At 38.3% G+C, this 17,224-nt stretch overlaps 2 protein-coding genes across 9 annotated transcripts in view; both read right to left on the bottom strand.

Moving 5' to 3' along the window:
* KANSL1 (KAT8 regulatory NSL complex subunit 1) overlaps window positions 1–320 on the bottom strand; it is a 196,169-nt gene extending 195,849 nt beyond the window's left edge. Inside the window, exon 1 of the mRNA XM_036268959.1 lies at window positions 294–320. The gene's annotated coding sequence lies outside the window, so the exon portion shown is untranslated. The remainder of the gene's footprint in view (window positions 1–293) is intronic.
* A 15,823-nt stretch (window positions 321–16,143) lies between these two features.
* The window catches only part of CDC27 (cell division cycle 27), a 73,958-nt gene continuing 72,877 nt past the window's right edge, over window positions 16,144–17,224 (bottom strand). For 2 of the 8 annotated variants that reach the window (XM_036268251.1, XM_036268252.1), the window contains one exon: window positions 16,886–17,116. In XM_036268251.1, coding sequence (XP_036124144.1) covers window positions 17,034–17,116 — 83 coding nt within the window. In that variant the 3' untranslated portion in view covers window positions 16,886–17,033. Of the gene's footprint in view, window positions 17,117–17,224 lie in introns of all 8 variants that reach the window. The other 6 variants (XM_036268249.1, XM_036268247.1, XM_036268258.1 and 3 more) reach the window with 6 other exon arrangements.

Here is a 17,224-nt window from a genome sequence, read left to right as displayed (position 1 = left end):
CACCAGGCCCCGGACCGCTCAGCCAGCAGCCTGCGGCCCAGGCCTGCGAGTGGGAGCGGGGCGGGGGTCCCAGTGCCCCACACGCGTCCCCGCTCCCCCAACCCAGCCGCTTCCAGGGCCCTCGGCGGCGCCCGCTCCCCAGGTCCGTCGGTCCCCAGCCTCCCGGCCGGGCCGCCCCCTCGGACTCCCGCGGACAGGACTGTCTCCCCTTCCCCACCATCACCCCTACCGACTCGTGCACCCACCCCCCGGGGCACCAGTGCCAACGGCGGCTCCCCGGGCCCCGGACCTACCTGCACGGATCAACCAAGCCTAGAAGTGGGGGCGGGGAATCTTCCGCCCTCCTCTGTCTCTCATTGGCCCTTCCGGGGCATATCGTGAATGGCATTGGCTGATGTTGGATGTCCGTCAGAGTGGTGGGGCGGGACAGAAGGGGGAGAGGGATGCTGGTGCCCCGGCGTCTCTGTCTCTGTGTATCTCTCTGTCTCTGTCTCGGCGTTTGGAAACGAGAGACATTTGAATGAGAGGACTGAAAGGAGGCCATAGGTGGGAAAGACAGAAATAGGCATCCTGACAGAGCTTCCCGCCAGTCGGCCACTCCTAACCCTCTACCTAAGTCCCCTTTAGAGCCTCTTCTCCATCACCCCCAGCCCCGGCCCCTCACCCTTGTAGGTTCTTCATCCAGGAAGCAACTCGAGGCCGGAAGGCCATAGGGAGATTTTATATATGTATATGAAATATACACACACAAATACTTATATATGAAGTCAACCAGATAGAAGGTCACCAGAGCCTGGGAGGAAAGGGCACACATCTCACAAACAGGGAAGATATAGCCAATATAAGAAGGAATCAAAATTACTCAAAATGCTAATAACAGTGGTTTTCTCCTGAGTAGGACAACTGAGTGCCTAGGGGACCAGGTGGGAGGAAGACTTAACATTTCACCGAACATCCTTTTGTATCTTTTGTACCACTCACAAAGATTCCTGGCTGTTGTTGTGTTTAAGTAATTGACTTACATTTAAAAATAATTCTAAGGTTGGAAAACCAAGGGGACAGACAAGATGGTCGTCCAGGCAAAGTGGGACAATGTGCAAATTTAGGGAGGAATTTTAGTTTTTAATATTCTCAGATCCAAATACAAGTGATAAAACCAAGTGGATGTGTCTCAAAGGCAGCTGGAGTTATGAAACTTGGGAGAGAGTAGACAATCTGGACTGGGGGAGATCTGGGGGTCTCCACCTAAATATGGTGAATGATGACATGCTAAAGGATAAACTCCACTTAGAAGAGTAAAAAAAAAAAAAAAAAACCCACATAGGAGGATGAAAAGAAACAGAAAGAGGGCCAGTAAGGTAAGTAAAACAATGTTGAAGAAGCATGAAAGTTAAGGGGGAAAGAGTGTCTGCAAAAACAGAATAATAAAACTCTAAGAGCCTCACCTGTCTTAAGATTCACTTCAGGGACCCTCTTTAGGCTCATTCAATAAGAATAAAAGCCAAGATAATATCCATAAATCCAAGTTCTTACTTTTTTCATACCACAGACCCTTTGGCAGTCTGGTGAATCATATGGTCTTCTTCTCAGAATGTTTTCAAATCCATAACAAACATACATAGGAATTCAAAAAAAAAGCAATGATATTAAACTACAATTTTCAATTATATTAATGTATGAAATAATAAGATCTAATAACAGGTCTAATAACCACCATAATTTTGAGGCAGTAAATGAGCATAAGTATTTCAAGATTTCTGCAACAACTGTAATATATTTGAAAAATATCTGATTTCTATTGGTGACAAGATCACAGGTACTGCTAGTACTACTTGGTGTGTTGTCTCTACTTGTACTGGAAGGAAATACAAATTTTTGGTTACACTTTAGCAAAAATAAAGGCATATTTCTTTTCCTGATCTAAGTTCATAGATTTCCTAATCTGTGGACCACAGGTTAAGAAATCATATCTTTAAGATAGCATCCTTTCCACTTTCCACATACCCATGCCAGGTTGTGACCCTTCCCTGCATTCCCTATCTCTGGCTCTCTCTACCCCTTCCCCATTTGCTCCAAGCACTCTTTACCTGCAGATTTCTGATGTCCCTGTGACTAAAAGAACAAGGGACTATGAGTGACAGTTGGAAGAAAGATATATACATTTTTGTCTTCAAAGGAAAAAGAGAAAGCTAGGCAGTATATAGCAGATCTGAGAAGATGGGGAAAAGGAACCCAGGATGAGGTATTAATTCCCAAGAGGAAAAACAAATAATAAAAAGAAATCTTTATCAGTTAAGAAAGAATCTTTCCTGCCCTCACTGGTTTGATTCAGCAGTTAGAGCATTGGCGCGCAGGCCAATGACACCCGAGTTCGATTCCAGCCAAGGGCGCGTACCTCGGTTGTGATTCATCCCCGGCCCTGGTCAGGGTCGTGGGAGAGGCAGCCAGTCTCCCACATCAATGTTTTTATCTCTGTCTCTCTCTCACCCTCTCTCTTTCACTCCTAATCTGTCTAAGGATGAATGGAAAAATATCCTCAGGTGAGGATAAAAAAAGAAAGAAGAAAAGAAAAGAAAAGAAAAGAAAAGAAAAGAAAAGAAAAGAAAAGAAAAGAAAAGAAAAGAAAAGAAAAGAAAAGAAAAGAAAAGAAAAGAAAAAGAAAAAGAAAAAGAAAAAGAAAAAGAAAGAAGAAAGGCCCCTGGCCAGTTTGGCTCAACAGTTAGCGTGTCAGCCCCTAGACTAGAGAGTCCCGAATTCTGTTCCCACAAAGGGCACATACCTCAGTTGCAGTTCCTCTCTGGCCCTGGTTGGGGTTGTGCGACTGGCAACCAGTAGATGTGTCTCTCACATCGATGTTTCTCCCTTCCTCCTTCTCTCCCTCCTGCTCTATCTGAAGATAAATGCAAAAGTGTCCTCAGATGAGGAGAAAGAAGAAGAAGAGAGACAGAGAGAGAAAGAGAAAAGGAATCTTTTCTGAGTTTAATTTTACTTAAATCAGCCCTAGAAAACAACTTTAATCTAGCTTTTTATTTCATATATCTGTAAAATGGGGCAAAAAACAAAAAACCCTACCTCCTAGAGTTTTGGTGAGGATTAAATTAGTTAATACATATAAGAGATTTAACACTGGATTTTTAAACTACCATTATTATTATATTTGGCATCTTGTATTCCAGAGCATTCCAAGAAAATTTCTGGTATAAATATTTGTAATGCCCTGGCCGGTTTTGCTCAGCGGTTACAGCGTTGGCCTGTGGACCAGTGAATCGCGGGTTCGATTCCAGCCAGGGCACATACCTTGGTTGCAGTTCATCCCCAGCCCTGGTTGGGGTTGTGCAGGAGACAGTCACTCCATGTGTCTCTTTCGAGTCGATGTTTCTCTCTGTCTCTCTCTCTCTCTTCCTCTCTCTCCCTCCCATTCTGTCTAAACAAAAGATGGAAAAATGTCCTCGAGTGAGGATAAAAATAAATAAAAAATAAATAAATATTTGTATTAATGACACAAATAATAACAAATTAAGAGTGATAAGGTGATTAACCCCAAGCATTAACTTTTCATTTAATTCTTCAAAACTAGAATACTGTACTCCAATTCTTCCACTTACATTTTCATTCCTCTAGGGGTAGTTAGAAGAATATCAGAGACTCTTTAAAGAGATTGTAAACTTGCGCCCTGGCCAGTTTGGCTCAGCGGTTACAGCATCTACCTGCGGACCAGAGAGTCCAGGATTCGGTTTCCACTAAGGGCATGTACCTCGGTTGCAGTTTGTCCCCAGTGCCCCCGGTTGAAGTCGTGTGGGTGGTGACCACTCAATGTCTCTCTCTCTCTCTCTCTCTCTCTCTCTCTCTCTCTCTCTCCCCCTCCTTACCTCCCTCCCTCCCTCCTGCTCTATCTGAAGATAAATGCAAAAATGTCCTGGGGTGAGGATAAATAAATAAAGAGATTGTAAATAAAGAGATTATCAACTTGGAAAGAAAATGTTGCTACTCCTATTACAAAGGGGCAGTTTCCATAATGCTGTATACGAAGACCTACAAATCAGTGAAGATTAGCAATCCTCATACACTGCGGGTGGGAGTGTAAACTGGCACAGCCACTTTGGAAAAGACTGATATAATCTAATAAAATTGATGATATGCATACTCTATGTCCTAGCAGTTCCACTACTGGATATATATTATAAGGAAATGCAGAATTTTAAGCATCAGTATTACTGTACAAGAATAGTCATAACAGCACTGTTCCTCAGTGCCCCAGACTGGAAACATCCCAAATGTTTACCAAGAATAAAATGTTTAAATTGTGGTATATTCATACCATGAAAACTAATAAACTATGGTTATATTCAACAACATATAAATTTTTACAAAGGTAATATTGAACACACACACAAAAGCAAGATGCATAAAACATATATAGTATGATTCCATTTATTTAAAATTTGAAAGTAGGCAAAACTGAATTATATTGCTTAGGGATGCATAGATAGGTGGTAGGATTGGAAAGAAAATGAACACAATAAGAGGCAAACTAGCCTAGCTCGTATGGCTCAGTGGTTGAGCATTGACCCATGCACCAAGAGGTCGCCAGTTGGATTCCTGGTCAGAGCACATGCCCAGGTTGTGGGCCCAATCCCCAGTTGGGGGCATGCAGGAGGTGGCCAATCGATGTTCTCTCTCATTGATGTTTCTATCTCTCTTTCCCTCTCCCTTCCTCTCTAAAATCAATAAAAAAAATTATTAAAACAATTTTTTTAAAAGGCAAACTAGCCCTGGCCGGTTTGGCTCAGGGTTAGAGCGTCGGCCTGCAGTCCAGAGAGACCCAGATTCAGTTCCCACTAAGGGTACGTACCTCAGTTGCAGTTTGTCCCCGGCCCTGGTTGGGTTGTGTGGGTGGCAACCACTCGATGTGTCCCTTTCACATTGATGTTTCTCTCTCTCTCTCTCTCTCTCTTTCTTTCTCTCTCTCTCACTCTCCCTCCACTCTATTTGAACAAAATATGGAAAAATGTCCTCGGGTGAGGATTAAAATAATAAAAATAAATAAATAAATAAATAAATAAATAAATAAATGAAAGGCAAACTAATGGGGTAGAGTGAGTTTTGTTTGATTGGGGTGGAGGTTGTTCTTAGGGACAAGCAGTGTTCTACTTTTTTAGATATTTTTCTATGTGTATGATGTATTTCACAATGAAACTATTTTAAAACAGTATCTCTAGAAAAAGGAACAAAAGCTATGACAGAAATTTACAAGTATGGAAATAGAAATGGCTCTTAAACAAATGAAAAGATGCTCAACTTCACTGAAAGACACGCATTGAAAGCTCCACTGAGATACTATTTTCATCTAACAAGTCATGAAGATAAACATTTGCTAACACATTGTGTTGCCAGTGGAGAGGGGGAAATCATTTTTTTACATCACTGGTGAAAATATAAGTTGTTTCAATATCCATAGAGATATATGGAGAGTACTTAGGCGATCGCCATCAAAATTACAAATGCAAATACTCTTTAATTCAGCAATTCAAATTCTAGAAATTTATTAATTAATTCCCTAAATATTTATTGAGCACCTTACTATGTGGCAGGCAGTATTTTATGCTCTAGAATTTATCTTATTGATATATTCTCTGAAAAGTCTGGAGATATGAGGTTGTTTATTTCATTATCATCATAGAGTTGCTAATGAGGAAGAAACCTTGAATCTCAACCTAAGAATATAAGTAAGATTCTATCAGAGCACATTAAATAAAATGAAAAAAGCATAATAGCCCTGGCCAATTTTGCTCAGTGGTTAGAGCGTTAGCCTGCAGACTGAAAGGTCTCAGGTTTGACTCCCTGTCAAGGGCACATACCTGGGTTGCAGGTTTGATCCCCGACCCCGGTCAGGGTTGTGCCAGGAGGCAACCAATCAATGTTTCTCTCTCCTGCCCTCCCTCTCTTCTATTCTATCTAAAAATCAATGGAAAAATATCCTTGAGTAAGTATTAACAACAAAAAAATATATATAATAAATATTCCACTACTTCCAAATTTTGAGATAATCTGTATATACACGGTTATTGGTTTGTTTTTGTTTGTTTTTGTTTGTTTGTTTGTTTGTTTTTTATCCTCACCCGAGGATATGTTTCCATTTTTTGTACAGATAGAGAGGAAGGGAGAGAGAGAGCAAAACATCGACGTGAAGGGACACATCGAGTGGCTGCCACCCGCACGACCAACCAGGGCCGGGGACAAACTGCAACCGAAGTACGTGCCCTTAGCGGGAACCGAACCCGGGTCTCTCCGGACCGCAGGCCGACGCTCTAACCGCTGAGCCAAACTGGCCAGGGCTTGGTTTGTTTTTTTAACAAACATTCTAATAGCAAAAGATGAAAAAAAAAAAAAGCACTTTTGAGTTGATGTAGGAATGAGATAAGACTTTTGGGCTGTTGGGATGGGATAAATGTTGTTTGCATGTACAAAGGACATGAATTTGGGGGGTGCAGAGGGAGAATGCAATGGACAGAATACTTAGCTCCTCCCCAAATTCATATGTTGAAATCCGAACCCCCCAGTATGGTGGTATTAGGAGGTGGGGCCTTGGGGGTGATTGGATCATGAGAGTGGAGCCCTCGTGAATGGGATTAGTGTCCATATAAAAGAAACCCCAGAGAGCTTCCTTCCCACTTCCACCACATGAGGACATGAACAAGGAAGGAGACTCTCATCAGATGCCGAATCTGCTGGCACCTTGATCTTATAGCCCCTGAACTGTGAGAATGCTGTTCCATCCAGTCTACGGCACTTTCATTACAGCAACTTGAAAATCTTTCCTTTTTTCTTCTTCCCTTCTTTCTCCATTCATTTATTTACTGTTAGTACAGGCTCATGAATTCCTATTTTTCTCCAATTGCTTATAATTTGTTATTGTACTTATTGATCAAATGTCTCAGGTTTGGGCAGTGGGAACCCCTTTAAGTTAGCTCCTGTGTCCCTGTAACATACATCTGTCTTATTTATTTCTTAAAAAAAATTTTTTCCTGTATTGATTTTAGAGAGGAAAGAAGGGGGGTGGGGAGAGAGAGAGAGAGAGAGAGAAATATAGATTGGCCGCCTCCTGCATGCCCCACATTAGGGATTTGGCCCACAACCTGGGCATGTGCCCTGACCGGGAATCGAACCTGCGACCTCTTAGTGCATGGGTCAATGCTCAGCCACTGAGCCACACCAGCCTGACACCATCTTTTTTTCTTTTTTTTTTTTTTTAAAGCACTTCCTTACTTTCTGGCATAGCAAGATGTGTCCTTTCCCTGTTCCAGCCCAATATTTGGGCACTAAGTTGTTCATTGCTACTGGGATGTCTTTGCTTCTGAGTCCTTTCAGTGGACAGAGTTGAAAATACATGCATGTATATATACAAATACAGGTACATACCTACAAATGTACATGTAATACATAAATACACCTGTATGTAATGTATGATAGGCATATGCCTTTGCACATAACATACATGCATCATGTATGTATATACACATATACATATTTTAGAAATCTTGGATTCAAAATAATTTCAATTCCAATTAATCCCCACAGGGTTGTTTCTTGCTTGCTTGTTTTTTCCTCTCCGTATTTCCATGTACCTTCTTCCACAGTAAGAACTCCATCCTCAATGATATCAAAATATTTAGTCATTTGCTCAATCCTGTGATATATTTTAGTTTTCCGTTGCTTCATTTATACTACTAAAATAAGCAAACCTACTAAAGAGTTCAGAGTTTGTTTGCACTTCTATCTCCCATCACTGCCCCAGCACACACCTTTTATACTGCCCAAGACTGAGTGTACATAGTGAAATATGTTCTGAAGTTACTTTAGTTTGTTCTTCTTAGCCCTCCCCTCCACTCCCCTTTCTCCAGGATGCTTATCCATTTGAAATGCTACAATTAGGTTCATTTGTTTCAGCTTTGTTTCCATTTTAGTTTTTTCCCTTTTCAATTCTTATTGTTTTAAAAAATATGTAGCACATTAATATGTTCTCCAAAGTAAAAATATTATTTAAAAAGTATAATCAGAACCCTGGCCAGTTTGGCTCAGCGGTTGAGCATCGGTCTGTGGACCAGAGAGTCCCGGGTTCGGTTCCCACTAGGGGCATGTACCACAAAAAAATAAAATAAAAATATAAATAAATTAATTTTTTTTAAAAGTATAATCAGAGACATGTCACTTCCTCCCCAAATCCCTTCCACTCCATTCCTCCTCACCTGTTATAGGTAACCAATGTCACTATTTACTGGTTTATCTTTCCAGTGTTTCGTTTTTGAGAAGCAGATACATGTTTTTACTTCCCTTTTTTTCTTACACACAAAAAAAATGTATGATCTTTTACACTTTACTTTTCACTTAACATCTCCTGAAAATCATTTTATAATAGTTCGTAGAGATTGTCATTTTTTTTTTCAGCTGCATAGTATTCTATTGTGTATCAGTTTATCCAACCAATTTTCTATGCTTGGGCATTTAGTTTCTAATGTTTTTGCAATGACAAATAATACTATAATGAATAAACTTAAGCAAGTGTATTTTTGAGGTATATCTTCTAGGTAAATTCCTAGAGATGGGATTGCTGGTAAAGAGTAGATACATATGGTGTTTTGCTGTATACTGCCAAATTGTTTCACAGGGTTGTACCAGTTTGCATTCCCACCACCAGTGTAGGAGAGTGCCTGTTTTTCACAGCTTTGCGAACTGAGTATAGACTCAAGTTTTGAATTTTTGCTAATCTGTTGGTGAGGAATTGTATCTCAATGTAGTTTTTATTTGCATCTCTTATTGAATGAAGTTGAACAACTTTTCATGTTTAAGGGCCATTTATACATCTTTCTGCGAATTGTCTGTTCATGTCTTTTTTCTCAAAAAAATAAAAAAATAAAAAGGTCTATCTTAGGAGTATTAGCCCTTTATCTGTTATATGGGCAAACATTTCCTCCCAGGTTGTCATTTGTCTTTATTTATTTATTTAGCCATGTAAAGGGTTTTTAGTGTAGTCTAATTTATCAGTGCTTTTCTTTTTACTAATTTAAGGTAGTTTTTCACTTTCTCATTCAAGTTTTTTGTTGTTGTTAATCCTCACTCAAGGATATTTTTCCATTGATTTTTAGATAGAGTGGAAGGGAGGGAGAGAGGGAGAGAGAAACATTGATTGGTTGCTTTCCTCATGACAACCAGGGCTGGGGATCGAACCTGCAACCCAGGTACATGCCCTTCACTGGGATTCAAACCTGAGACCCTTCAGTCCATGGGCCGACACTCTAACTGCTAAACCAAACCAGCTAGGGCATCTCATTCTTTTAAAGTAATTATTTTTCTCTAGCTTTGTGGTTGTTTTTTGGGGTGACATTTTATCAGAGAGGCTTTAATTTACATTTTGATTTTTTGCAATAGTTTTGAATGTATATGGACTGCTATACGCTATTCTAAATAATTTCATAAACAAGAATTCTGTTTTAGAGTCTTTGTTTCATCTCTTCTGTGCAGTTTAAGCATTCGTTGGTGAGGATGGGAAGGCTGATATATCTTGTTTTTCTTTTCTACCAGTCTTACATTCCTCCCTTTTCCTTTCACCAACTCTTCTTCATATCTGACACTCCTGATTCTCCCTCAGAAACACTGCTTCTATGAGACTGCTGTTATAGGTCCCACACATTTTCAAACCTTTTCCTGAAGTGAGGGCTATGATCTACCAAGTCCCAACCTGTGATTAGTAGTTTGCATTTACTTCACTTTTTCTTTCCTGAAGATTCTGCCTGTGCTCCCTCTAAGTCTTCTACTCCATTCTGTTGTCCCATGTAGTGATTTAACCTTGTTCCACATTCCACAGGCCTACGGTGGTAACAAGGTCCCTACTAGAAATGCTGTTTTCTACTTAGTATTCTAGTAATGAAGGCATGAATCCTGTGTAGTTCTTTTAAATGTTTTTATTGATTTTGAGAAAGGAAGTAAGAGATAGAAACATCAATGAGAGAAACTTCAATTGGCTGCCTCCTGCACGCCCCCTACTGGGGATTGAGCCTGCAACTTGGCATGTGCCCTGACCAGGAATCGAACCAGGTCTCCAGTCCATGGGAGGACACTCCATTCACTGAGCCACACTGGCCAGGTGGATCCTGTGTAGTTTTCATTTTTTCTACTTGATTTTATGGTTGTTTTGGGAGAGTGAGGGGCACATTTGTACTCAAGCTACTGCCATAGTTTCCCAGCCCCAGAAGTCTCAATAATGTATGCTTTTTAAAATAGACAGATACAGCCCTGGCCAGTTTGGCTCAGTGGTTGGAGCATCGGCCTGCGGACCAGAGTCCCGGGTTCGGTTCCTGTAGGGGCACGTATTAAAAATAAATAAATAAACAAACAAATAAGTAGACAGACAGATACATTTCAGCAGCACCTAATGATCATAAAAGCCATTGAAAAGTGGCAATAGAAATGAGGTATCTTAACTGAGTATCAGTGTTATAAATGGTAGTTGAAGTGGGAGTTAAGTGTTGGGATTGACGAGACTAGCAAAGGGAACATACAGCATATTAGTGGTTTTAGATTGTATCATTGAGTTAAAAGCTTGAGAAAAATAAGCATTTTAAGATTGGAAATAAGGCAATGAGTGCTTGCTATTATAGCTGCTACTGCTCTCAATTGGTGATCTCAGCCACAGCAATTTAAAGAGAAAAAATGAAGTATTTTATACAAGGATTAAAAAGGAATTAATGGTATTATTTGCAGATAATATAATCTTAAATAGAAACCCTACAAACTCTTAGAATAAGAAAGTTCACTAAGTTGAATACAAGGTCAACTGACAAAAAGCAATAACTCCTCTACAGCAGTGTGGTAGGTGCTGTTGGCTGCTGAAATAACAGCCATTCTCCTCTTTGTCTTTGCTAACAAAATCTGTTTCCTTGTGTCCCACTGCAGAGATAAGTCATGATTTACCTAAATCAGTCATGGCAAACCCACTCTCTTTTACCAGATTCTAAATTTACTAGCATCCCTGGTGGCTAGGAATGATTATATGACCCAGTCCTGGCTGATATGTTAGCAAAAGTCTGCCAAGTTGTTTCTGGGATTTTCCACTTTTTGCAAATGCTTTGGTTTCACTAAGCCTTAGTTTCCTCTTGTATAAAGCAGGTAATACATGCCCTACCTTATAAGATTGTAAAGATGAAATGAGATTATTCTCATATCAAAGTGATCCATAAATGCTAGGTAAAAAAACACACAAATAAATGCTATTATTATTCAAGATATGCAAATGATTATGGGCACAGATGTAGCATGAATTGCTTTAAGTACTACAAAATGGCAATAAGTTTAAGGAGTGCCATTATATATATCGGAAAATCCCTTTACCCAATCAAATCTTTTCATTAAGAAACTAAGAACTACTGACAGATTTTTCTTGTTTAGCACCTTGTTCAGTGATATAACTCACAAAGTATTGAGAACAACCTAGCACCTCAGACAACATATTATTTGGGTGGCTCAGATGGTTATACCAATACAGCTATAATTTCTAGATCAAGGGTTGCAAAATATAAATGTCAGATTATATGTATAATATAACCTATATTATATGTGGTGTGCATATATATGTATATACATATATTCAAATAAATATATATTCAAATATCAGATAGTAAATATTAAAGCTTTGTAGGCCAATATAGTCTTTGTGCAACTACTCAACTGTAACTGAAGAAAGCAACCATAGACATATATAAACAAACTGATGTGGCTGTGTCCCAATAAAATAAAACAGGCAATGGGCTGATTTGGCCTGTAGGCCATAAATAATCCCTGTTCCACATTAAAAGCTTACTGTTCTACAGGAAATACCTCTCTCAGGATCATGTTTTGGGATCAACCCTATCAGTTTTCCAAAACCTCATCACCCTATTTATACCACTGTACATTTGTACAGTGCTTTAGTTTTACAAAGAACTTCCATGATGATTTAACACATTTGATCCTCAGTCCCGTCAGCTAATAAGGATCCATCTAATCTTTTTTGTATTGATGAGAAAAAGGTTTCAGTAAACTGTTCAGGGCCACACAGATACTAAGGGGCAAAATCTACATTTCCTGTTTTGTAAAAAAATACATGATCAGAAACCTTAATTTTACTTCGTTGTTGTTCTTAGCGTGTTACTCCTTTCCTTATTTGAAGTCCAGTGAAATATTATGTATGCATTTTCAAGAATTTGAATTTTCTCAAATACATCTCTTAGCCCCAGATTGCAAATTCTATTTTGGGGGGTGTTGAATATAAAAAGAATGTTTATGATAGGGGAAATTGGTAATAAAAAACATAAGAACTAAAAGAATACTGAAGATTTAAATTTGTCTTTTTCAAAGCAAACTTTAGTCACTTAAGGAGGGGATAATATACTTTCAATTTCAATGTGAGAAGTAAAGAGGCAGGATACATGCCCAGCCAGTGTGGCTCAGTGGACTGAGCGTCATCCCATGGACTGAGAGGTCCTGGTTCAATTCCATGACAGGGCACATGCCCGGGGTTGTGGGCTTGATCCCCAGAGGGGGCGTGCAGGAGACAGCTGATCAATATTTCTTTTTTTTTTTTTTTATCCTCACCTGAGGGCATTTTTCCTTTTTTTTGCTCAGACAGAGTGGGAGGGAGGGAGAGGAAGAGAGAGAGAGAAACATCAACATGAAAGGGACACGATGAGTGGCTGCCACCCACACAACCCAACCAGGGCCAGGGACAAACTGCAACTGAGGTACGCGCTCTTAGCGGGAACCAAACCCGGATCTCTCCGAACCGCAGGCCAAAGCTCTAACAGCTGAGCCAAACTGGCCAGGGCTGATCGATATTTCTTTATCACACGCATGTTTCTATCTCTTTCTCCCTCTCTCTCTAAAAAAATCAATTAAAAATATATTTTTTTTTATAACAGAGGAAGGATACAGATCAAAGCCTCATCAATGGACTATGCATATGATAAATCTGAATCTATGATTTTCAATTCTGGGTCAGGGCACATGCCCAGGTTGTGAGCTCGATCCCCAGTAGGGGGCGTGCAGGAGGCAGCCAACTGATGTTTTGCTTTCACATGGATGTTTTTCTCTCTCTAAAAATCAATTAAAAATAATAATAGTTTTCTTTGTAAAACCTTAACTTCTATGATATTCTGTAGTAGACAATTTCAAAATGACAGAAAGAATACCTAACAGTTAATATTAGAGATGATTTGAAACTTTCAGAGTAAGTCCTAAACTAATAAAAGGGTTTGAACATACTCTGCCAAGTGCTCAGCTCTATATCTAATAGCTGAGCCTCTGTTTTCTCTTTTGTAAAAGGGAAATATCTACCTTATAGAGTTGAGGATTGAAAATATTGCACAAAAGCAAATCACACATCATAATCTCATTAAACATAGCTACTTAGCAAAATTTGCACTTACAAAGAAAACCTATACCAAACCTTCATGAATAATTAATTAGTAGCTAAATGAGCCAAAGATTAATTCCTGTCTACACTTCCGGTTACCCGTCCACTTGACAGTAAATGGCAGGTGGAAGGTCATGAACTCTGGTTCCGTTTGATCTGCCTAGCTCATCCCATTTCATGTGTTTCTCTCTGTTGCTAACCCTTTCTTCAAGTCTGAACAGCTCTCTCCAGTTTCTCCAAGACATCAGACTAGAGTAAGATTTAGTTTCTATATTCTAATTCTTTCAGATCTGGATTTTTAAAATAGCTTCTAGTTGGAACAAAAAAGCTTTGTGTCCCTTTTAAAGGAATTTCAGAAATCACATGATTAAAGAATAAGCAGGTGACTTGCAAAGTAGCATCTGCTGTCAAAAAGCTTCTAAAATTTGAAAAATATATATTCCAAAACTTACCATTTTTTGTCACAATATTTATTTTGAAATTCCAAATAATACTAAAAAATAATGTGTATTTTAAAATATATATATAAAATAGGGCGTAAGTAAAAAAAAAAAATATATATATATATGTTGCCCTAGACTTTTGTGGAACATAAAACTATGATCTTTCATTATTTTACTGTGCCTTACTATAAAAATACAGATGGCACAGCTCTGATATAGCTTAACAACTTGATTATAAATTGCTTTCAAAAGTAATTTATTTGGATTTTCCATATCCTTTAATGAATTGCAAATATATTAACAAAAGACTCCCCCCCAAGACTGTACAATTTCTGAAATAAGTCAGGAAAAGCAAAAAGACACAAAATTACATTGTTTCAATGCAAATAGAACACACACATCACACCCACACTTGCATTTTCCCAGGTTTTCACAAAGAAAATGGGTCACTATATTTCTCAGTGAAGACCCACACTATCCTCCGGCTAATCAGAGACTTCCAAACTTTTTTCTTCAAAAAGAGCATTTTTAATAGACTAAATACTGTTATCACTGAGTTTTTGTTTAAGGTACAACAGCAGCATGGTTCAAATGTTACTTGCAGTTCTTGGAAAGAATAAAAATTTTAAAGTAATGAAATACAGAAAATGTAGGGACCACCTTTCATTATTTTGAGTACCATTGTTCTCTTGAAAAAATATTTCCACCTTTTAAACTCCCAGAGTTAAGAACCATTTCCAAGGATGAAAAATATTGAATGCCATAACCTAACTTCTGAACAAAAGTGTGTGTGTGTGTGTGTGTGTGAAAAGCTTAGATAAAAAATATGTCAAAGTACTTAGTATTTTTAATTTCCTTGAAAGTAACTTCTGAAATTTGAAGCAAACATTTTGCTTGATCAAAACGTATGCCCTCTTCTGTTGTTTGATCCCCATTCCACACGGGGGTTAAAAAAAAGAGAGAGAGAGAAAGCCAGAAACAGTTACTAGATGGGTAATAAGGCTTCAAATACCTAAATGACTTTGAAAGAAAGTGTGAGGAAAAATAAAATCAGGCCAAGCTTGGGCTGAGTGTCCCTCAGTCCACCATTACCATGGTGTGCCTTCCACAACTATCCTTTTATCCTTGGTCTCAAAATTAGTACCAGAGTCTCTCAGTCACCTCTGGCACAAGACATACATTCCTATTACAAAAAGATAACTAATTATATATCATCAAATTATTTTCTGAACTTACCTTTCTCTAGGCTGTGTAACATGGAGCAGGTTGAAACTTTCTATGAAACTCTATATTTGATTCTGTTATATAGCTGGCTTATGATTTGCCAATTAAAAAATAAAATAACAGAATTAAATATTACAGAACTAATGGATAATAAAATGGAACATTTGTTAGAATCCATGTGCTGGCCTTTGGGAATTTTTAATGATATTTTTTACTCCCAACCTTTCCTTTTTCTTATAAATTGTTTTTTTAGGCAGCACACATACATAGATTTAGGTAAGGAATTTTGTTAAATACCTCTCTGGCACCTAATACCTAATCTGAGACTCTAACTTGAATTAATTTATAATAGTATCTAATCCACATTTAAATGAGTAGATTGATAGTAAATGATAGGAAATTACTGAGTCTACAGGCTAAATTTTTTTCACATCTTCTGTAATCCACCTCATTTTCACAGCTTGACTAATACAGATAACCAGAAGATAAGTTTGTACTTCATCAAATAATCCAAAATAATAACTGTAGACCTGTCATTCATAAGAAACTATAATTTGTTATATTCTGACATTGGCACTTAATAAAATGTTAACAACTAAAGTTTCTCTAAAAATTGCAATATATCACAATAAAGGAGATACACAATTTAAGACTTGAAATCTGTTACTGTGAAATTCCAATAATTCCCATTTTATTACACATAATTAGATCTTTAAAACTGTGGCCATTGCCCAAATACACCAACCTATGTTATGACAAACTCAGGAGAGAACACATCTCTTCATAAGAACTTTCCCTTCCCCCAGCTAAAAATTTCCAATATCCTAAACCAATCACTCTCAGTAAATGTTTAGCGATTCACATTACTGAAAATAATTTGAAGCAGAGAGAGCCGAAAAGAATGGAAATGACCTCAAGCAAAGGTGAGTACACATTCTTGCACCCTGCTTAAACACTTAGAAAAGTAAAAGGGATACTGTCTTGAACAAATATAGATTCAAGGTCATGGTACAATTCTGATTGTATTAAGGCTTTCACTATTATGATCTCTTAAAGTCTCTCTAGTGTTCTCATTTTGATTCCTATGGGGAACTTAATGGTTATTAAGGGTCTTGTTTTGGCTTCTCAGTGGGCAACCACTCTATCATCTCTGAATAGTAAAGGTGATCCCAAAGAGCTCAGAGAAGGGGCAGTATGGTAAGGACCAACTTTAAAACTTGGGATACCAAGACAACAATGATCAACACTTTGAAGCAAGATGAATAAATTAAAATTCTTGGTTAGACATGAAAGCATTCTTGCCAAGAATAAGTGTACACTGTATGGAGGATATTTGATTCCTAAACATGAGTCCCAATATGCCCATTACATTTGTTTATGAGAGACACTGCAAGTTTAAAGGTAATTTACATTCCTTGGCAATCAAGTTATTCTGTTATAGGCAATGTCTTTTATTGTTCCATCTGGCACTTGCTAACACCATTCTTGAAGAACCTAGAAATGAAGGTCAGTCACTCTGTTTATCAGGAACAGAACCAAATAAAAACAAAATTCTGAAAAAATGACCAAGAAATTCTGGTTCATCACTATTTTCCATGTCTAATGGTTCCTTCAGATAAAACATAACTCTTCCTTCCATGATAGTTTTCCAGCAAAGGGAGATTAAAGAAAAAAGAAAGTACCCCACCCTACCCCCCTAAATTGTCATTCATACTGGTGAAAGAGCCAGTCTTGTTAGCAGCTAAATATTGCACTGCCTTTCATTCTGTGTACAGTCAGGGTCCAATGAAAGTGGCACACTCATGGTATAAGTAATGGATGATGACACTGCCGGCTCAAGAGTGAAGACTCAGTATATGGAAGGACAAGAAACATGTCAGCACTAGTCACACATCCAGTTGTAAAAGTCTGATTTGCAGAAGTTAAAATTCATCACTTTCAGCTGCATGAAGTTGTGTGTCGTCTGCATCTGTCATGCTGCTCTCCTGGGATTCATCTGTTCCCACTGGAAAAAAAAAACAAAAATCAAAAAGTCTACAGTAAGATGTATGACAAATATTTCTTTTCCGTTCATGAAAACAAGTAAGGACAACTACTGTACTTTAAGAAATGA

Source organism: Molossus molossus, unplaced genomic scaffold, assembly GCF_014108415.1.
Source record: "Molossus molossus isolate mMolMol1 unplaced genomic scaffold, mMolMol1.p scaffold_m16_p_19, whole genome shotgun sequence".
NCBI classification, from domain to species: Eukaryota; Metazoa; Chordata; class Mammalia; order Chiroptera; family Molossidae; genus Molossus; species Molossus molossus.
This window is presented reverse-complemented; position numbering and strand designations above follow the sequence as displayed.